The sequence below is a fragment of the Stegostoma tigrinum genome, chromosome 17, assembly GCF_030684315.1.
Source record: "Stegostoma tigrinum isolate sSteTig4 chromosome 17, sSteTig4.hap1, whole genome shotgun sequence".
In the NCBI taxonomy this organism is placed as follows: domain Eukaryota; kingdom Metazoa; phylum Chordata; class Chondrichthyes; order Orectolobiformes; family Stegostomatidae; genus Stegostoma; species Stegostoma tigrinum.
Window position 1 is genome coordinate 28,717,200 of NC_081370.1, and position 22,799 is coordinate 28,739,998.

General features: G+C 39.4%; 1 protein-coding gene across 4 annotated transcripts in view; it reads left to right on the plus strand.

Annotated features, from left to right (window-relative positions):
- The window catches only part of trim66 (tripartite motif containing 66), a 239,686-nt gene that overhangs the window by 37,640 nt on the left and 179,247 nt on the right, over positions 1-22,799 (plus strand). For 3 of the 4 annotated variants that reach the window (XM_048545257.2, XM_048545258.2, XM_048545259.2), the window contains exon 1: positions 4,060-4,562. The exons of the other annotated variant lie outside the window; for it this stretch is intronic. In XM_048545257.2, coding sequence (XP_048401214.2) covers positions 4,316-4,562 — 247 coding nt within the window. In that variant the 5' untranslated portion in view covers positions 4,060-4,315. Of the gene's footprint in view, positions 1-4,059; positions 4,563-22,799 lie in introns of those variants that run through there. 4 annotated transcript variants of the gene reach the window in all.

Sequence of the window (22,799 nt, forward strand, 5' to 3'; positions counted from 1 at the left end):
AAAAAAAAAGGGTGCAATTACACTGCTTGGTGTGATCCATAGACCATCAACTAGTAGGAAGGAGACAGAGGAGCAAATCGGCCAGCAAATTACAAAAAGTTGTAAACATCCTAGAACAGTTATAATCAGAGGACTTCATCACTATTCCAGTCTTATTACAGGTAATTAATGTAAGGGGCACTGAGGGACAAGTGTTCTTGGATTGCGTTCAGGAGAATTTCCTACAGCAAAATGTTTCCAGTCCATGAAGAAAGGAAGCATTGCTGACCTGGTCCTTGGGAATGAAGGAGATCAAGTGACAGTGGAGGAATTTTTAGGGGACAGTGCTCATTGGATCATAAAGTTTAAGATGATGATGGAAGATTATATTAGTCAAACCAGAGAAAGGATTATCAGCTATCTATTCTAATCCCATTTACCAGCAGCTGGCCTATTGCCTTGTATGCTATGGCATTTCAAGTGCCATTCCAAACGGTCCTTTAATGTCTTGAGGGTTCTCACCTCTACAACCTTTTGGCTGTGAGTTCCAGATACCCACCCCCACCCAGAAAACAAAACATTACCTGAAATTCCTTCTAAACCTCCTGCTCCTTACTTAAAACTGTGGTCCCTCATTATTGACCCCTTTACTAAGGAGAAAAGTTTCTCCCTATTTACTTATAATTTTGTACACCTCAATTACATCCAGTCTCAGACTTCTTTGCTGTCAAAAAACAACTCACCATATCTTGTCTTTTCATAGCTGAATCACTCCAGTTCAGGCAATATTCTGGTGAATCTCTTCTGCATACTGTCTAGTGTAATCACATCTTTGCTAGAAAATGGACAAAATCAGAAATTCCTGGAGAAAATCTGCAGTTCTGGTCACATGTCTGAAGAGAAAACAGAGTTAATTTTTCAAGTTCAGTGACCCTTCTTCAGGACTCAGAGTTCTTTCCTCAGATGCTGCCAGACCTGATTTTCTCCAGCAATTTCTGTTTATGTTTGTTTCAGAACTCCAGCAGATATTTGTTTTATTTTTCTGTCACATCTTTCTGTAGTATGGTGAACAAAACTGCACAGAGTACCCCAGCTGTCGCCTAGCCAATATTATGAACAGCTCCATCATAGTCTCCTTGTTCTTGTATTCACTATGTGGACCAATAAAAGCAAGTATCCCATATGCATTGTTAACTACCTGGTCTATCTGTTCTGCTGCCTTCAAAGATCTATGGGCATGCACCTCTGATCCTCTGTACTTCCTGGTGTCCTACCATTCAACATGCACTCCCAAATGTATCAAGTCTTACTTTTCAGAATCAAATACTCTTGCTAGTATTCAGCTCACTTATGTCATCCTGTAGTTTATGTCTTTCCTCCTTGTTATTTATCACACCACCAATTTTTATGTCATTTACAAACTTACTGATCATACCTTCTACATTGACTAGATCTGTAATGTATGCAACAAACAACAAGGGACCTAAGCAGTGAACCCTGTGATATGCCACGGGAAACAAGCTTTCACTCAGCAGACACTCTTTGACTATTGCCCTCCACTTGTTGGCACTTAAGCCAATTTTGGATCCAATTTGCCACATTACCCTGGATCTCATGGGCTTTTGGATTCTTAATCAGTCTGCCATGCAAGACTTTGTCAAAACCTATACTGAAGTTTATGTAGATCAATTGGCAAAAAGTTGGCAAATGGAGTAAAATGTGGGCAAATGTGAAGCTGTTCATTTTGAAAGGGAGAACAAAGAAACAAAATGGAGAAAAAGTGTAGAAAGCTGCAACATAAATTAACTTGGGGATACTTGTGCATGAAACATAGAAAGCTAACAGAGAGGTTGAGCAGGTAGTCAGGAAAACTAATGGAATGTAGGCCCTTATTTCAAGGCCCTTACCGCAACTATACAAGGTGCTGCTGAGACCCACAGCTGGCATACTATGAGCAGTTTTGGTATCCTTATTTCAGGAAAGATATCATTGGGGGCAGTTCAGAGAGGGGTGATCCCTGGTATACAGGATTTGTCTTAAGAGTTGGAAAAATGTTCCTTGTGGGTATTTAAGGCTAGGGTAGTTAGATTCTTGATTGGAAGAGAAATTAATCGTTATGGAGAAGGGGCAGAAAAATGGACATGAGGAGTGTGTTAGACCAGCCATGATCCTATTGAATGGCAAAACAAGCTACTCCTGTTTCTATTTCTTATGAAATAGGCTCAAAGGCTAAACGGGTTGGGACTTGCTCATTGGAGTTTTGAAGAATGGTAGGTAATTTCTTGCAACATATAAGATTCTTAAAGACCTTGGCAGGGTAAATGCTGAGAGGATAGTTCTCCTCTTGGGAGAGTCAAGGACCAGAGGGCATAGTCTCAGAAAAAAAGGTTGGCAATTTGAGACCGACATGTGGAGAATTTCTTCTCTCAGAGGGTCATGAGTTTTTTGATCTCCTTGCCTTAGAGAGCTGTGTACATTTAAGACTGTGATAGCTACACCTTGATCAGAAGGAAGATCAAGGTTTACAGGAAAAAGTGCATGAAGGTGGATATGAAGAATGTTGGATCAGCTATGATCCAATTGAGCGCCAGAGCAAATGGCCTTTACTTGTTGCTATTTCTCATGGTCTATGGTCTCAACTGCATTACTCTCATCCACACACCTAGTGACCCCTTAAAATGTTCCTTCAGATTTGTTAGACATGATCACTCTAAAGTTAGTATGATGGTAAAATCAAGGTATACCCATTAAAACCCTAACCCCAACCCTACCCACCTCAGCTGAAACATTTTCCAGGGTTTTTGCAATATAACTAATGATAATGGAATGTAAGGTCTCAACAATTTGTGATTATGTGAGAGATAGTAGTGTGTAGAACCACCACAGCACATGCTTAGGGATGAGCTGAGACTAATGAACAGTGACTTCTGGATTACTGCTTGATTCTATGTCTGGACTTCCAAAGTTGTTTTTGTTTTCAGTGGTGTAATTTTAGCGATTACTTACAATTTTGCTGCCTTTGCCCCAGCAAAATCCAGGCCATTGACATTATTGCTACACCATTTGCAATCTCTACTGTAGGGATTCTATGATTCTACTGAAGGTCCAATGACATGTTTCCTTTCTGTAAGATATAGAAGAACTGGGGGATCTAAAACAGCATGCATCTAGCAATATATTCTTGGATAACTACAGCAGGCATGTTATCCTTAGAGCCCTGGACAATGTTTATCTCTTAATCTGTTTCATTTGTGTTGATTATCTGGGCAATGTCACACAGATAGTTGTTGAAGATTGTTGTGGACAAGTTGACAGCTGCATTTCCCATATCTCAGAAGTACATTATCAAAATCCTGGTGTTCTGAAGAAAATTCTCTCAAACAATTGAAGCAGAAAATATAGAAAGTGAATTATTCTATTTCCCAGTCATAAACAAATATTTGTTTTTGTTTTATTTTAATGAACTTTTATTTACTGTTTTGTGTTGAATTCTTACCACAATTAGTTGTGGTGTAAAATCCATTAGGTAGATTTGCTGCCACCATCTTCTTTGCTGATAAGCGTCTACAGGGCCTGTTTGATCTGGTATGGCAGAGAAAAGCCTGTGGGAGTCTGTTATCTGAAACGCTACATTGTTTATTGCATGAAAACAAGTGAAATGATAACAGTGTGGAGCTGGAGAAACACAGCAGGCCAGGCAGCATCGCAGGAGTAGAAAAGTTGACGTTTCGGGTCGGCACCTTTCTTGACAAATAGATGTGGGAAATATCAAAGCCGTTCCCTTATCCCAGGCAATGTCACATAATCATATCGGATGGTGATTAATGCACTCCTCAGCATTAACCCTACACACTTATGTAACATTCACAATAGTTCATGGGGCCAATATTTAAAAATACAAAAATAAAGACAGTTTTATTCTTGGCAGTGTCATTTGTTGATCACGTCATAACAAATGTTACAGTTTGCCCCTTAGACTTTACAAGCCTGACGGCACTTGTGTGCTTTAATTGTTATTTACTGAGCTGCAGTTCATTTGCCGATTACCAATCGAATACGTCATTCACATTTCAACCAGTCCCAGTAGCTGACATGACGCTTGCAAGGCGATTTTATTGAGACCTTGAATACGCAGTGACAGAATGAGCTTTACTGTACCGTGAAGCCTTTATCTTCGCGATGTTTTTTTTTACGATCTGGCTTGTTTTCTTTTTCTTTCGGGGAATGATGTCATTTAAAAGAGCAGTACTTCACATCACTGCCATCCAGGGATCCTCCAACTGCGCGTAGGGGGTGGTGAAAAAGGTCAAACATTTGCTTTGAAAGCAGAGGAAATATGGACCGAAGTGTCGCAGATTGCGTTATCAGCAATGAAGCAGGCAATGAATGGAAGAGTAACTCTACTGAAGGCGAATGTGATCTGTTCAAGACCTGCCTGGTTTGCAAATTGGAGTTTACAAATCGCCAGCCCAGATTGCTGCCCTGTCTCCATTCGTTCTGTAGAGATTGTGTGCCGACTCGAAACCGCAGCCTCTGCCCCAGCCCCACCACCGCAGCCTGCCAAGAGAGGAGCAGCGAAGAAGGTAACTAACTAGTTAAAGACAACCAGTGTTAACTCTAGGGAGTCCTACCAGACATACTCACACCTGCCCGCCCATGTTCAGGATGTGTAAATAAGCTTCAGTTTTACTTGATCATCCGTTTCGATTTTTCACGTAAATAAGTAGGTTTGTGCGAGACAAAATTACACTTCAAAATGGATTTGACTCTGTCCAGTAGCTTGTAATTTGAATAAAACTAAAAATATTGGGGTCAAAGCGTTTGCGTTGTCTATGTGAAATGCAATGATCCTTATTGCAGCAGAGCTTTGATATAATTTATTATTCATACTACAAACTTTTCCTGGCTTTGAATGAAATGGCAATGTTTTAACTAGGGCTTCACACCTGCTGAGCAAGATCTTCCTGATCAAAGATAAATTCAAGAATTTCGTTCGTGCTTATCATGTCATCTACATGTTTCAAGTCAGTTACACTTTAAAAAATACTTTTTTGAGCCAGATGATTTGCATACGCGAAACTAGAATAAGCTAAATGGAATGTCATTATATGTCTCTGGGCGAATCTACACATTTGAAATATCTCACTGAAATTTGTCTCCCACAGTGACATTGGTTAAAAATCGAAATAGGTTTGATTTAAACTAGTGCTTGATCTCTGAGAAAGTGTACAGTGACATTATAAACATGGAAGAAAGCTTATTGCTTACAACCAGATTTGTTGAACCTTCCAATTTTGTTTTTAGCTCTTGATCCATCTTATGTAATGGGATCAGGATGGATTCAGAATAAAACAGCCTTGACTATGGATTGTTATATCCAAGTGCATACTCGTTATGCCAGTTCTAAATTAGAATACATGAAGCAATAAAGGGTTGTAGTGAACGTGCCATCTAGTAAAGTGACTCATGAGATTTAAAATGTTCATCAACAGAATTGTGAATGATGTGATTACTGTGAATTTTAAAATATTTAATATAAATAACCTGAGGGGAAATAAAAAAAAAATCCATTACAGTACATAATGTCTGCAAATGACCAACATGCTGATGTTGAATGGAATTTTTAAAGTAAGTTGTTTCAGGAACTGGTGCACTTGAACTCCCAAGTGACAAAATAACGCCTCCCTGAAGCTTCCGAGAAAAGTGTGTAAAAATAGGTGTAATTTATTTATTAAAAATATATACTTTGGTCTATGAATTAGTCAATAGGTATATAACTGGCTGGCTGACTTATTCAGTAGCAGTAAACAAAATAGTACACAAAATTTTGAGGGAAGAAAAGTTGACTTGAAATATTAGGTTATTTAGTCTGTGTTACGTCACATGATTTAAAAAAAAACCATGTTAGCTATTTAGCCTTTCACCCAATAAGATTGTGGCTGATCTGCTTGTGGTCTCTATTTCACTTGCCTACATGTCTCTGAAAGCTTGTCTCCCTTATAAATCAAAGATTTGACCAACTCAGCCTTGAACAAACTCTGTGATGCAGCTTGCCTTGCCCACTGGAAATTAGTTCCGAGTATTTATGATCCTCTGAGAAAGGGGTGGCTCAATGGTTAGCACTTTTGCGTCACAGCACCAGGGACTTTGGTTTAATTCCAGCCTTGGGCGACTGTCTGTGTGGAGTTTGCACATTCTCCCTAGGTCTGCGTGGGTTTCCCCTAGGTGCTCCGGTTTCCTCCCACGGTCCAAAGATGTGCAGGCTAGGTGGATTGGCCATGCTAAATTGTTTGTAGTGTTCAGGGATGCGCAGCTTAAGTGGGTTATAAAGAGATGGTGTTGGGTGGGATGTTCCAAGGGTCAGTGTGGACTTGTTAAGCTGAAGGGCCTGTTTCCACATTGCAGGGATGATATGATTCAATGATAAAAGAATGTTATCCTCTCGCTTGATTGGGAGCATCCTTATTTTATCATTGGTGGTTCCTCGCAGACAATGGCGAATCTCTTCCACTCTCAGTGTGTGTCCATAGGTGGCTGTACAGACTAATATGGCTACTGCAGGCTCTGTTACCCTTGGGGCAGAAGGTGGTCGTGGGAAGGGGGTTGGTGTGGCTTTGGTGTGGCAGGCCACTCGTTTGCTGTTTTTGTCTAGCTTCCACTTTTTTCCAACAGCAAGTCTCGAGGTGCTCAACGCCTTCCTGGATGCTCCTTTGGACAGTCTTGGACCAGTGATTCCCATGTGTCTGTGGAAATGCAGTACTTCACCAGCAAGGCCTTGGGGGATCACTGGAGCGCTTTCTGTATCCACCTGGGGCTCACCTGCCGCTTTGTAGTTGGGAGTAGAGCACCTGTTTGGGGTGTCTCACGTCAGTTATGTGGACGACGTGCCCAGCCCAACGTCACTCAAGGGTAGTCAGTGCCTCAATACTGTAGATGTTGGCCTGGTTGAGGATACTGCTGTTGGTGCATCTTTCTTCCCAGTGGATTCACAGGATCTTGCACAGGCACTGCTGATGGTACTACTCTAGTGCCTTGAGGTGTTTATGGATAGTCCACATCTCAGTGCCTTATGGGAGGGCCATAACTACCGCAGTGCTATAAACCATAAACCAGTGCTATAGACCTTGGTATCAGATCTGATGCTGTTGTCCTTGAACAACCTTTTCCTGAGGCAGCCAAAGGCTGCGCTAGCACTCTGGAAGTAGTGCTGGATTTCTTTGAAAAGCTGTTTTGATTGACAAGGTATTGAAAGTGGTCAATGTTCTCTGAGGCTTCTCAGTGGATCTTGATGATTTGGATTCGTTGCACAATGCCAGGGTCAGGTTGTCAGAGGACCTTTGTCTTGTGAATGTTTGGGGTGAGACCTATGCTCTCATATGTGTCCATGAAGGTGCGGAGTACATCCTCTGAGATTTCACATACTCTAGTTCCTTGATGACACTGGTTGGGGTGAGTTTGGTTTTAGCTTGAAGGCAGTGGAGGTTGAATTTGGCAGGTTCTGTAAGTTAGCATCACTTCAGGAGAAGCTTGTTGGCAGTGAGCTGCATGATTGCAGCGAGGTAGAGAACAGTGTTGGGGCAATAATTCAGACCTGTTGACATGGGGCCAAACAGGAATGGGTCACTGGTGGAGCCATTTGTCATTTCTAATTCTTCCATGTCATCATGGAACAAGCAAAGGATGGTGACAAACTTTATGGCGCAGCCAAAGTGGAAGAGGATACTCCATGATACTTCGATTGTCAAATGTCGAAGGCCCTGTACAAGGGTAGGTTCTTTTCTCTGCATTTCTCCTGCAGCTGTCATGTGGTAATAATCATATCCGTTTGTGCCCCTCCATGATTGACGGTTGAGGAGACGGTTGAGGAGGACCTTGGCAATGAATCTTTCAACAGTCGACAACAGGGAGATTCCCCTGTAGTTACCACAGTTGGACTTGCACCCTTTTATGAAAATGCTCACGACTCTGGCATCTCCGAGCTTTCCTGGCATGCCCTTCTCCTTTCAGATACGGCAGACAAGAGTGTGCAGCTACAGGACGAGCTGTTTGTGCATATCATAGTTCTTGGCCATTCATTGGGCCTCCAGTTGGCCTGCTTTCTTCACCCACCACCTGTTCTTTAGTCACAGGCTTGTTGTTGGACCTTGGCCTTCAATTGCCTGTAGATCTGCCTTTTCTCTTCTGAGTGCAGTTGTTGTTTTACACCCAGAAATGCCATACACTTCCAGCTTCATAGTTCTTGGATCTCCTGATCATGCACATCAAACTGGTCTTGGTGTTTTCTGGTTGAATGGCTGACCGAGTTTTCGCAGGCATTGATGGTGACAGTCTTGGGGGTGGACCAGAGGCTGTTGATATCCTGTGACTAGGTGTCACTGATGGGTGCTCGGTTTGTGGAGAGGAGCTAACTGTATGAGGTTGTAAGGGTGACTTTACATGGCTTTGCTTTCCAGATCTTTGGGTGCGTCAATGTTGACCTTTTTGTGGCACTCCTTCTGTAGCCTCTCCTGCGGTGAGGCTATATTTATTTAGATCCTGGCTTGGATCAGGCAGTGGTCTGACCAGCAGTTATTGGCTTCTGTCATGATGTTTTTCTGATCCCTCGCTCTGATGATGATGATGTAGCTGAGGAGGCACCAGTGTTTTGGAGCGCAGGTGCTGCATGTTGTCTTGTTCTGCCAGAAGGGACAAATACAGTGTGTTGGTGATGAGGAGGTTGCATTCATGGCAGTTGGTTAGGAGAAGGGTGCTGTTAGAGTTTTGATTCCCTATTCCCTCTTTCTGGTTTACGTTGCCCCAAATGTTTGCAATTTTGCTGACTCTGGCTTTGAAGTCACTGACGACAATTAGTTTGTCCACTGCAGAGATCCATGAGAGAGATTGGTCAAGGCTGGAGTAGAATTGCTCCTTGTCCTGAGCTGCTATATAATGCTTTGGTGTAGATGTGCTGAATACTGTGGCATACTAGTTCTGAACAAGAATGAATTGGAATGTCATGAGGCGTTCACTTTTATTCTGAGCTGTCTGCTACAATGTTTTATTAATTTAACACATTTAACATAATAAAACTTTCTAAGGCTCTTTGGCCGTTTATATTTTAAAAAAGTATGGCATCAAGCACATAGGGAGACATAAAGATAGATGACCAAAAGCTTGATCAAAGATTTTTAATGAGCGTCTTTAAAGAACTCTGTTTTAGGGGACAGAGATATTCTACATCATGCATAACAGAATTGGATAGCAAAAGTTCAAATCTACTCATCAGTCACAAGGTCCAACACAAACAGAACAATCCATTTTGATTTAGTGGACTCTAACAGTGATGTGAATTGTGCCTGATTAAATCGTACGTTTGTTGTTTTGATTTTTATGAATAATCATTCAAATGGGACTTTAAAACATCAAACAGCAGTCCTAAATGAATTTCGTCACTGTGCAGATTGAAATTTGTATAAAATGCCATCAATTACATGAAAGCTAGTTGCTGCAAATTCCCTGCCATCTGTACATTTTCTGCTGTGGCATTTGTGCCTTTTTTTAATAGAGGCCGTTGAATTAAACAAGATTTTTGATGTCCATTCTTTTAATCGTTCCAGTCATCCTCCGAATGAGAGTAGCTGCCTCACTAAATTTTGTAAACCTGGGGTGTTTCGATCTGTACTTGCACTGTAACCACTGTGGTGTTTTGCTTACTAGTTCATTGACAGCCTTCAGTCATTTAACATAGGTATGATTAGGCATATGTCATTTGATTGTCATGCTATTAATATTAAATGATATTCAGAAGATTAACTTGTTTGGCGTTGTCTGCTAGTTACTGACTTGCCTTTTTTTAAAATTTTTTTGTGGGAAGTAGGTCACTGGCTGGCCAGCATTTATTGCCCATCTCTAGTTGCCCTTAAAGGTGGTGGTGAGCTGCCTTTTTCAACTGCTGCAGTCCACCTACTGTGGGTTGACCCATAATGTGATTGGGGCAGTGGAATTCCAGAATTTTGACCCAGCAACAGTGAAGGAATGGCGATATATTTCCAAGTCAGGATGTTGAGTGATTTGGAGAGGCACTTGAAGGTTGTGATGGTGATCCCATATATCTGCTACCCTTGTCCATCTACGTGAAAATGGTCGTGGGTTTGGAAGATGCTGTCTGAGGATCTTCGGTGAATTTCTGCAGTACATTTTGTGGATAGTATACATTGTTGGTGGTGGAGGGAGTGGATGCTTGTAGTGCCAATCAAGTGGGCTGCTTTGTACTGGATGGTGTCAAATTTCTTGAGTGTTGTTGGAGCTGCACACATTCAGCAAGTTGGAAGTATTCCATCATACTCCTGACTTGTGTGCCTTATAGATGGTGGACTGGCACTGAGGAGTCAGGAGATGAGTTACTTGCAGCAGTATTGCTAGCCTCTGATCTGCTCTTGTAGCCACTGTGTTTATGTGGTAAGCACAATTGAGGTTCTTGTCAGTGATAACACCCAGGATGTTGATAGTGGGAGATTTAAGGGGCATTGGTTAGATCCTCTGTCTTATTGGTGATGACCATAGACTGACATTTGTGTAGCACAAATGTTACTTGCTACTTGCCAGCCCATGCCTGGATATTGTCCCGATCTTGTGCTTGAACATGGACAGAGGAGTTGCAACTGGTGCTGAACATTGTGTATTCTTCGGTGAACACGCCCACCCCTGACTGTATGATGGAGGGAAGGTCATTGATGAAGCAGCTGAAGATGGTTGGACCTAGGACACTATCCTGAGGAACTCCTGCAGAAATGTGCTGGAGCTCAGATAATTGACCTCTTAAAAACTATAACCATGTTCCTATGTGTCAGGTATGACTCCAACCGCTGATACCCATTGATGCCAGTTTTCCTAGCTCTCCTTGATGCCACACTAGGTCGAATGCAAGCTTGATATCAAGGGTTATCACTCTCTTATCTTCAATATTCACAAGTTTAATTTCATATTTCTTGAAATATACTGAGCTGTAAGTTACTGTAGGAATCATGAAAGATAGTTCATATGCAGATGCCACAGCAAATTCAGGTGAAGGAAGACGTGAGGTTAAAAGCACAAGTTAAAATGTTGTCTAGGATATGTAGTGACAATTGTGTTTTTGCAAAAATGGCATCTTTTTCTGTCTGCCTTAAAATTTGATATGCATTATAAGACAAGTTACTGTATTTGTATGGTTGATACATTTTTAAAGGAATGGAACATACAATGGAAAATGTCTTTTTAAATATCTTTCAAAAAATTGATATTGTTATGAATGGACTTTATTTTAAAGAAATGAGCAGTACTGTCAAGTATTAAGAAGGCTCAGGTTTAAGGTGAGCAGCGGAAAATTTGAAGGATGTGTGTGAGGAAATTTTGTTTTCTACACCAGAGGGTTTTAGGTGCCTATAACCAGCTGCCATAGGAGGTGGTAGAAGCAGATCTGTTAGCAAAGCTTAAGAAGCATTTAGACAAACACCTGAACAGGCAGGGAATAGCTGGATATTGAGCATGTACAAGCAGATGGGAATAGCTTAGAAAAGCATCATGGTTGGTACAGTCATAGTGGGCTGAAGGGCCTGTTCCAGTGCTGTACTGTTCTATGACTGTCCACCTATCCTAGCCTCCTAATTTTATATACTCCTATCGAATCACCCCTCAGCCTCCAACTCTTTACTGCAAATAATCCAAATTTGTGCAACCTTGCCTTTACAGCTAATATATTCTAATCCAGGCAACATCCTGGTAAACCTCTTTTTTGCACCCTTTTCAGGGCATCCACATCCTCCTTGTAGTGTGGCAAGCAGTACTGCACATAACATTTCAACTGAGGCCTGACTAAATCTAATATAGCTGCATCATGACATGCCAACTTTTATACTCCATGCCCTGATTTATATTTAATATTGCTTAGGGACTTAAGTTTTGAAGGATTGTAGAAAATGAATTTAATTCATGTTTCGTGGAAAGATCTGAAGTGGTTTCTTTCAGTCGATCATTGAAAGTTAATTGTGGACATTGGAGATTTTGTGTACCAAGACTTTCTAGAATTTGCTGTCACTGGGTCAAATTCCTAGAACTCTGTCCCTGATGGTACTCTGGGTCTACCTGCGGTACATGAATTGCAGAGGTTCAACAAGGCAGCTGACCACTACCTTCTCAAGGCCAATGAGAAGAAAAGGGTAACAAATGCTGGTCCACTTGGTGATGCCCACATTCCACGCATGAATTAGAAACAAATTAACATGACTAGGGACAACCGCCTGCTGGGCGATTTTGAAGTGACTGGCATGTTCTACTTGTATCTGGTTTAGTTGAAGGGAAACCTGCTTGAAAGTAACTGAGTTGGAAAGAAAGCCGCTAATAACAAGCTACCCACCTGATGACTCTCATTTCCGCAATTTTTAAAAAAACCTCCTGTTCTTAAACGTTTCCAGGTTGCATTTCCGGAGTACACTGTATACAAGAGTTCTGTCACAATCTTGCATGAATAGTGCTGACCAGACCTGTCCTGAATTTTTCATTCTTCTTGAATAACCTTTTTATTTTCTTCTCCAGATAACACCTTCTTCAGGGAAGGAGGGGGTGTGTGTGTGTGTGTGTGTGTGTGTGTGTGTGTGTGTGTGTTGGAGGATAAGTATTTAATCTTCTATATTCCTGCGCTGTATGTTAACTAATTATTGCATATTTATGGAATTTTTCCTTTGACAGTTGAAAACTTATTTCCATGAGAAACCTGTTTTGTGAATATTTGTTTAAAACCTGAAATGGATAAGGTCATCTAGATAACTATCTTATGTTGCCACTTGTGGATTAATTGAACTAGTGATGCGGCACTCTTCCAGCCTCTGTTATAAGAATCTCCCTGGAATTTTAAATGAACAAGTATGAAGCTTCATCCCTTCAGGTTTTTATTCTTGTTTATTCCAAAATAAAATTAAGTTTAAATTACTTTTTAGTTCATATTTTTCCTCTTTCTTTAATCCTATTGTTCTTTCCCTCTCTTTTATTGGTCTTTTCTTGACCCTGAATTTGAATTTGCCTCCTCATAAACATTTCCCCCCTCAGTTCTTGAAATCCTCAATCTGATGATGGAGATATACAATTGCTTGTCAGGTCTCAGGGGCTCTATTTCTAGTTCTGTTCCATTATCAAAATTTCCACTTTAAAGTTGAAATTACGAAGCATTTATTCTACACAAAAAGTCATGGACATTTGGAAGTGTCTTCCCCAAAAGGTTGAGACCACTGGGTCAATAGAAAATTTCAAAATTAAAATCCACAGGTTTCTTTAGTTCAATGTCAACATTCTGGAGGGGCTGTTCCCTCTTGTACACCCTGGTTCCGACACACACACGCGCATGCACACTCTTTGCCATAAATACCACTTTTTCCTAGCTGTTACCAGCTCTGATGGAGAGTTTGTAGACATGAGATGGTAACTCTGCTTTTTGCCACAAATGCTGACAGCCAAGTGAATTTGCGATCAGAGGTAATGGGAACTGCCGATGCTGGAGAATTCAAGATAACAAAGTGTGAAGTTGGGTGAACACAGCAAAAATTTTTTTCTGAAGAAAGGGTCTAGGTCCGAATGTTAGCCTTCTGCTCCTCTGATGCGGCTTGGCCTGCTGTGTTCATCCAGCTCTACACCTTGGGTCCCATGCATATGGCTTTCTTCCCTATAGAAAAATATTCTACATCCAACCACATACAGTCGGATTTAATTTAATTCCTCACTTGGCCTAATTAAGACAGAATTCTTAATTATTGAAAAAAATTCCATCCTGCAGGGCAATGTGAGAGAAGATATGATTTTAAAAATACTTTATCAAAAATTTTAGGAATATGTGACTACACCTTTGTAAATATTTGTGTTATAACATAACAGAGTGAATGTTATTTGGAATAATACATTCATATTTCATATTTAGAAAATAAAATCTTGCCTTTTCCAAACACTGCATTTAAAATAATCTTGCACTTTTTAAGAAATGAAAAATATTGTGACAGGTTTTTTTTGCCGCAGAGTTTTTTTTTGCCTTGAAAGTGACTGTCCAGCATGAAAATTTTGCAAGTCAAAAAGTGACACCTGCCAATGTGATGTACACGTGGGAGAAAAAGAGAGGGCAATTCACAGCAACAGAACATTTAAAAAATGCTAAATGGAGAAGCTTTCTAGTCTTTGTTTTGTTTCAAAGTGTGTTTATTTTTAGTAATGTTGATGAGGACTCTGCATTGTGTTGAACGTCTCTAGAGATAGATACATTGGAAGTCTCAATACTTTATTTTCTTCCAGGTAATTCTTTCTTTCTTTCTGTGTAGCTCTGTGTTTTATAAAAAAAAGTACATAAGCACAGTTCACTTTCTGTTAAAATGCTTTGAAGCCTTTTCTCATCAAGAAAGTGAGATGAGGATGGGAGGTGATTGTTAATATGTTCATTTGTCATCAAAGAAAAGACATGGTAAGTGGAAGATTTTGTTCTAAAATGTGTTGTATAAATTTATTTCAGAGATAGTAGGAATTGCAGATGCTGGAAAATCTGAGATAACAAGGTATAGAGCTGGATGAACATAGCAGGCCAAGCAGAACCAGAGATGCAGGAAAGCTGACGTTTTGGGCCTAGACCCTTCTTCAGAAAATCAGGTCTTCTGAAGAAGGGTCTAGGCACAAAACGTCAGCTTTCCTGCCCCTCTGATGCTGCTTAGCCTGCTGTGTTCATCCAGCTCTACACCTTGTTATCTCCGTATAAATTTATGTTAAATTTGATTATATATTCCTGACCAAACCCGGTTTTAACAGAATGATCTTTACTTTTGTAATTGATTCCTGAAGTTGAGAGCATCTGGGCCTAAAGATGCTTATAACAAGAAACATTTATAAATTATTGACTTTTCTTTTATTTGTATTTTTGAAGTCTAATTATATCATTATTAGAATATTAAATTGTCTTGAATCTTTAGTTTTCAGTGACTGAATGCCCTCATCTCAAGAGTAACACAGCATCCTTTGCTGTGTGTCTGCAATGTATTTTAACACAACTTTATAACACACATTAGAGAGAACACATTGTGGAGCTGGAGGAACACAGCAGGCCAGGCAGCATCAGAGGAGCAGGAAAACGGATGTTTTGAGTTGGGACCCTTCTTCAGAAATGCTGAAGCACCATTTGTGACACCTCAGTTACTGAAGCAGTCCATGCTCAAATGCAACAAAATCTGATGCTATCCAGGCTTCAGCTGACAAGAGGCCAATAGCATTCACATCACACAAGTGCCAGTTTATAAACATTTTCAACAAGATAGAATCTAACCATCACCCCTTTGGTGTTGCCATCACTGAATTCCCCACTGTCAACATTAATCAGAAACTCAACTTGCTAAAGCTATAAGTGTAGATTGAAGGCTAGTGATACTGCAACGAGAATCTTGCCTCCTGACACCCCCCCCCCCCCCCACCCCTGCTTTCCCTTTGCAAAAGCCTGTTCACCCTCTACAAGGCACAAGTCAAAAGTATCATAGAGTAGTCTTCACTTGCTTGGATGAATGTGGTTCCAACAACACTTGACACCATCCAGGACAAAGCAGTCTGTTTGATTGACACCACATCTTCAAAAATCCATTCCTGCCACAACTGATGCTCAGTAGCTGCAGTGTGTACTACCTACAAGATGCACTGCAGAAACTCACCACGTATCCTTAGATAGCACTTTCCAAGCCCACAATCACTTCCATCCAGAAGGACAAGGATAGTGATATATGGGTAGAGCCCTCAAGTGATATGCTGATCTGAGATAGTGAGTCACTGAGAACAGCATCATCATGCTAAATAATAGACATGAATACACTTGTGGAGTATTTTCACCCCTTCTTTAATGTCTTCACTTTTGCTAGGACATATTTTCATGTTTGATCAAGTGTTGTCTTGTTGCCATTTACACCTAGACATCTTTCAAATTCATTACTTTGTCCATTTTTGGAATTCTGGAGGTATTCTTTCAGCATTTTTGCCCAATAACTACATGATGGTTGTGTTTAATTAAAAGCTAACTCCGTGCAGACATAATTTGTTCTGTTTATTCACTAGACTGGGTATGCCTGGAGAGTTTTCAACTTTTACGTTTCAAGCGCGTGTAAAAATCACATTTCAGTGCAATAGTCAAGAAAGTACAACATCTGTGCTTTCCCCAGGAGGCTAAGGAAAATTTCTTGTCCATAAGGATTTTCAGAATGTTTTCTTTAGTGCATCTATATCTGAATGCATCATATTGTGGTTTGGCAATTGCTGTTCCAAAGACCACAGGAAGCTATAGAGCGTTGTGAACACACCCCAGTCCATCGTGCAAACCAGCCCTTCCAACCATTGACTCAATCTATACTTCCCACTGCCTCAGGAAAGCAATCAAAGTCTCCTCCCACCCCAGTTATATTCTCTTCTACCCTCTTCCAACAGGCAGAAGATATAAACCTTTGTATACAAGTATGAATTGTTTCAAGGACAACTTCTTCCCCATTGTTTATTAGACTTATGAATGGACCTCTTAAATTTTAAATATAATGTAGATCTTGCTGTCTGTGCAGCTTCTTTTCAGCCTAACATTGTATCCCTCGCTGTGTCCTGGTACCCTTATGTACTTGGTATGGTATGCTCTGCCTGTATTACGCACAAAACAAAACTTTTCACTGTACCTTTTGTACATGTGACAATAACATCAAATCCTATACAAGCTTTCTTTTGTTTAAATAGCAAGTTTTGGATGTAATTAAATGTAGTTTGAGAAGTTGAGATTGTAACTTTCATGCTACTGCATTAGTGATTTAAGTTGTTTTTGTCCTTTATGTAGAATAAAATGTAAAGATGCTTATGGCTGAAAAATTCTTCATAGTTAGAGCTTTATTGAAAAATAATAGATATAGAATTAATCTGAATTAGAATTAGGCAAAAGAGAAATGATCTCTACATTCTGAATGGTGTACATTTGTAATGAATCATTTTTCACAAAGAATTCTTTTTGATACCAGTCAGTACACGTTATATCTGCATTTCATTTCCACAATTTATACATAATTGTGCAATTAAAATCCAGATTCAAAATAAGATGAATTAAGATCAGTAAATTTAAGCCCCTTTTTTTTCAAGGTTTTTCAACATTTGTGAATTTCTACGTGTTTTTTTTTTAAGTGAAATTGATTCAATACAGAGAACATGTAGGCTTCCTGATATCAACAAACATTGTTGTAGGCCATTTGACTTATTTACTGATGAGAATATAAAGTAACCTGGATAGCTTGGATTGACGAAAAGGTGTTCAAAACTTATCTAAGAGAGTACAGATTTCACCATTTTTCTGGTGTCTGAGTCCAAATCTTTTTAAAATAAATCTCCAGAGTACACTGAAGTATCTTAGCGAGGAGGTTTTATTTGGGGTAGAGAGTGGCAGAAGCCTTTTACAGAGAGACTCTGAGTGAATTATAAGGTATATGATTTCATTTTGGATTTTGTAATAGCAAGGCTAGTGCTAAACACTTGCTGTATTATTGCTAATAGGAAGGAGGTCACTGCAAGTTCTGTTTTAGCAAGGAGGAATCCCCACCCCCCCCCCCCCCCCCGCCACGCACATTCACTACCCCCTCCCCTGCTAATGGCCTTCTAGCAGCCCACCCGTAAAAGCTGCTGGAATTGCTCCTTATTGTGGGCCTCTCTGCTACCGTAGTAAAATAGTGGGAGCGGTGCAATGATGACTTAAATTGCCACTTAATGATGATGTTTTGTTGTCCTTCATAAATAGGAGAAAGATTGAAGGCAGTGGGATGCTGAACACTGCAGTTTATGAGCTTCTCTGCCTTCAAACATGCCAACAAAGGAGCTGTAAATCAAGCCTATAATTTCATGACATGCAGTATTCAAGTATATAGTTATGTCTGCCAGTTAATGGGATTAGAAAAACTAATGTCTTTTAGCAGATTTTTTGGCCCAGCAGTAGGAAAACTGACACTGCACCACAAGAGCTCTAAGTACTTGGACAGGAGTCTCTGGAATATCAGGTGCAATAGGTTTGGTGCTCTTCTGCTGCAGTGGTACAAGTGGTAGTGTAGCTAATACCTTGGACCAGAAGGCTGGATTGAAGGATTTCATTAGCTCTAGATATGTGTCCTAATAAGATTGAATAAGGTTGAATAAAATATCTGTTGCTATTTTCAGCCATTTCCTTTAAACTCCATTTGAAAACCAAAGGTCCTGGGGATTTGTTCCTCTTTAGTACCATTCATTCTTTCATTGCTATTATTTTGCTTCAGTTTTAATTATGGTGAATTCTAGTTTATGATTTGGTACTAGTTTCCTTAAGATATTTGGCTACTGTAAATATTGATTATAAAACAGTTACTCAGCGTGTCACCCATTTCCTTTTATCTTCATTTACATTACCAGTGGTAGCAATCTTCATTCTTTTTGCTCCAAAAAAGACAGTTGCAATATTTTGGGTAGATTTTGATGTCCTTAAAGTTTATTTTCATGCTTATTTTACTTTAATAGCTCTTTGGTATTATTTATTCACCTGTTTTGTTTTATTGGATCTGTGCTAGTTGTTTAATCTTTTACTTTTTTAGCCATCTATTGCTGCCAATTTTTTTAACAGTCTCTGGGAGCATAAAGTGATTCTGTGTCACTTTTTTAAAACATTTTTCACTGGTCTTCTGTCATTTTAACAATTAATGGATTTGTTTGGTTCACAGATCTGTGGACAAGATTCTGTCTTATCACAATGAAGTTAACCTTATCTGAGGTTGGAATATTATTTGCTGTTCTATTTCTTCCTTTCAAATACAAACACATGTTGAACTTGATCATATGGACACTCTTTGATAAATTTTCATGTACGGTTAGACTATTTATTAAGGCTGACTGATTTACTCGTTACTTATGACCTGTTCCTTCGATCCAGGTCATAATTTTGACAGAAAACTGTCCTGAAGATATTCTGCTTCCACCTCACATCACTATGCCTTTCTATATGCTTGCTAACCTCTGAATTTTTAACATTCCATAACTTTTCCACTATTGGGGGCTTATACCCAATTCCAACTAGTCTTAAATATTTTTCACATTTTTGATTTCACCCACAAATTCCCACTGCCTGCATATTTCTTAATATATGCTCTCTCATAATTGAAGATATTCAATCCTTGGGCTATTTCTCCTGTCAAACCAATGCCCATACTGTTCCTGTAGTCCTATATAACCTGTGTATTAGTTCGCGATGGCTATTTCTCATGGCTGTCATTTCACCCCTCCCAAGTTCTTTCCCCAGAGAGTTGTGAGCGCATGGAATAGTTTGCCAGTGGTAGTCGTGGCAGCGGAGTCATTAGAGACATTTAAGCGACTGCTGGACATGCACATGTCCAGCAGTGAATTGAGGGGAATATAGGTTAGGTTATTTTATTTTTGGATTAGGAATATTCCACGGCACAACATTGTGGGCCGAAGGGCCTGTACTGTGCTGTACTTTTCTATGTTCTAAGTTGAATTTACCAGTCCATGACATATATAATTCCAAACTAAACTAGTCCCACCTGCCTGCTCCTGGCCTATATCCCATCAAACCTTTCCTATTCATGTACTTATCCAAATGTCTTTTCAATGTTGTAACTGTACCTGCATCCACCATTTCCTCTGGAAGTTCATTCCACAGACAAACCACGCTCTGTTTTTAAAAATGCCCATTGTGTCTTAATTAAATCTTTTTCTTCTTGCCATAAACGTATGCTCTCTAGTTTTGAAACACACCCCCCCACCCCCCGTCCTAGGGAAAAGACACTTGCTATTCACCTTATCTGTGTCTCTCATGATTTTATAAACCTCAGTAATTCAGAAACATTTGTAATATTAAACCACCATTTAGATACTCACTTATGTTGCCAAAACCTCGAGCTGTGGACCAACAACTTAAAAAATACAGTGCAGTTAATCTTTGTTGATTGGCATGGGCACAATGGGACAAGGAGCTTCCTCCTGTGCTGTAGCTGTCCTTATATATTAATGTCTCTTGAGATATATTAAATCGGTTTTCATAGAAAGTCTGTATTTGGGCCATTCATACTAATGTGTCCTGCCAATATTTAACACACACATTTTTAAAAATGTCAGCTTCTTGGTTTTCGTTTTTTAGTTTGCCTTTGACCTGCAATGCCTAAAGCACAATTTCCGACCCCTATTGTACCATACACCACCTTTTTTCACCTGAATCCTTCACTAATAAATGAATTCAGTTTCTTTATCAGTATCATCAGTGATGTTTGCCTTTGTGACAAAAATTGCTCCAATGTTCTTTAGGCTTAGCATCTCTTTTTTTTTAAACATTTGAAAAGTCTTTTTCGCCTCCCACCACTTTGTTCCAAGTTTCTCTAAGCATGTCAGATTTTTACTCTTATTTCTTCTGCTCACTTAACATATTGGGACTCTGTCTTTGTAATCCTATCTTTTTGTCTGAGTACTAATTATATTTGAGAACATGGCTGTGTGAATTTGTTCAAGGCTTTCATCAAGCTCTCCACAAACAACATATAAGAGTGGGTTCAGGATTTTCTTCTTTCTTTTTCAGGGATCACCAGGATTTCATTCAATGTTTTCACAAGGCAGTGCTGCTATGTTTGGGACATGTGTTGTATTTTTGTATGTACATATTTCAGATACGAACTTGTTTCCTACTCTTTGTGCATAGCACTTATGACTTGCAAAATGCTTAACTCCTTTGATATGGTTGCATATGCAATCACAGTACCTTCAATAGCCTGCTACTGAATACGGAGGATGGTTGATTTTTGAGTGAACTTTGCAGGCTCCGCATGTACAGAATGCATTTCTGACTACTAATGAATTTACAGAATTATTACTGCCAGAAGGACGCCATTCATGTCTATGCCAGCTCTTATTTGTTACCATTCTTAAAACGTCTCCCCTCTTCAAATAATGATTTAATTGCTCATTGAATTGTTCAGTTGAACTTCCCTGTATCACGTTCTATTGAGCGTTCTAACCTTAACCATTTATGTGAAAAGCTTTTCCACAGATAACACTTGCTTCTTTTACTCATCATTTTATTTCAAATCTGACTCCTCTTGTTCCTAAAATTACTCCGTATTTACTCTATCTGTACCTCTCATGATCTTAAATACTTCAATCAGATTTCCCCTTTGCCCTCTTTTCTCTAAGGTAAACAGTTCCAACTTTATCATCTATCTTGATAACTGAAATTCTTCATCTCTTGAACATTTTTCATTAAATCTGTTCTGCACTCTGTCAAAAGCCTTCACACCCTTTTTAAAGTAATTTGGCAAATTACTCTAGCAGAGGCTAAACTGGTGCTATTTTGTCTAAGTTTAGCATAACCTCCGTGCTGTTGAATTCTGTGCCCTATTTATAATGTCTAGGATACTGTAAATTTATTAACTGCTCACTCAACCTGTCGTATCATTTTTGATGCTTTACACACATATATATACATCAAGGTCCCTCTGCTCTCGCATCAGCCTTAGAGTTGTACTCTTCATTTGAGATTGACACTCCATGATCTTCCTACCAAAAATGTATCCCCTCACATTTCTCCTCCTTATTGAATTTCATCTACCACATGCCTGCCCACTGAACCAACTTTTTTAAAATTTTAAGTGTTATCCTCCTCACAGTTTAAAATATTTTCTAGTTTCATATTATCTGCAAATTTAAAATTATGCCCTCTACACTAAGGTCTAGATCATTGATATATTAAAAAGCAAGGGCCCTTGCGTTGACCCCTGAGGAGTTCTACTACAAACCTTCTGTCAGCCCGAAACATCCATTTAACCAATGCGGTCTCCTTTCTAACGTTCAGCCAATTTTATTCCATGAATTCTAACTTTGCTTACATGTCTGTTGTGCAGCACTATATCAAATACCTCCTGCAAATCTGTGTAGATCATCTCTTCTGTTATACCTTTGCAAAACTCTAGCAATTTAGTTAAGCATGATTTTCTGTTTTGTTTGAGATGGTTTTCCTTCGTTAACTCTCATTAGTGTATGTAACTGTTTATTTTCCTGAATAATTTTTGTTTCAAAAGTTTCCCAATCAAAATATGATTATTATTTTAAAGACATCTTTAATCAGTTTAATTTCTAAGCTAATCAATGGCAAAAAGTAAATGCTTAAGGACAATATCAAAGTTTCAATGTATCTATCTAAGTTGTATGACTAATTATGTTCACTTGCTGCTTTTTCAGTGCTTAGCACTCAAAGCAGTTACTTTTGTGGATAAACCAAAGTGCTCATCAGAAATAATTATCATTTAAAACCAATCTGGTGTGGACGTAATTTAGGACAACAAAATGTGAGGCTGGATGAACACAGCAGGCCAAGCAGCATCTCAGGAGCACAAAAGCTGACGTTTCGGGCCTAGACCCTTCATCAGAGCCTCTCTGATGAAGGGTCTAGGCCCGAAACGTCAGCTTTTGTGCTCCTGAGATGCTGCTTGGCCTGCTGTGTTCATCCAGCCTCACATTTTGTTGTCTTGGAATCTCCAGCATCTGCAGTTCCCATTATCTCTGGACGTAATTTATACTGCTCTGTTAAACACTATTGATATTCTGACCACTTGAATTGCTGTTGAGTTGGTTATTCAAATTTAGGAGATTGTGGGCTATTACAGGTACTTGAAAGCATACATTTTAATAATTTGTATAGTTTGTGATTCTTTGGCACTAAAATTTAAAAAGAAACTTCTGCTACAAAGTGCTAACTCCCGCTATGTACAAGATTCAAAAACTTCCTGAGCTGATGATTTTAATTATGATATGAA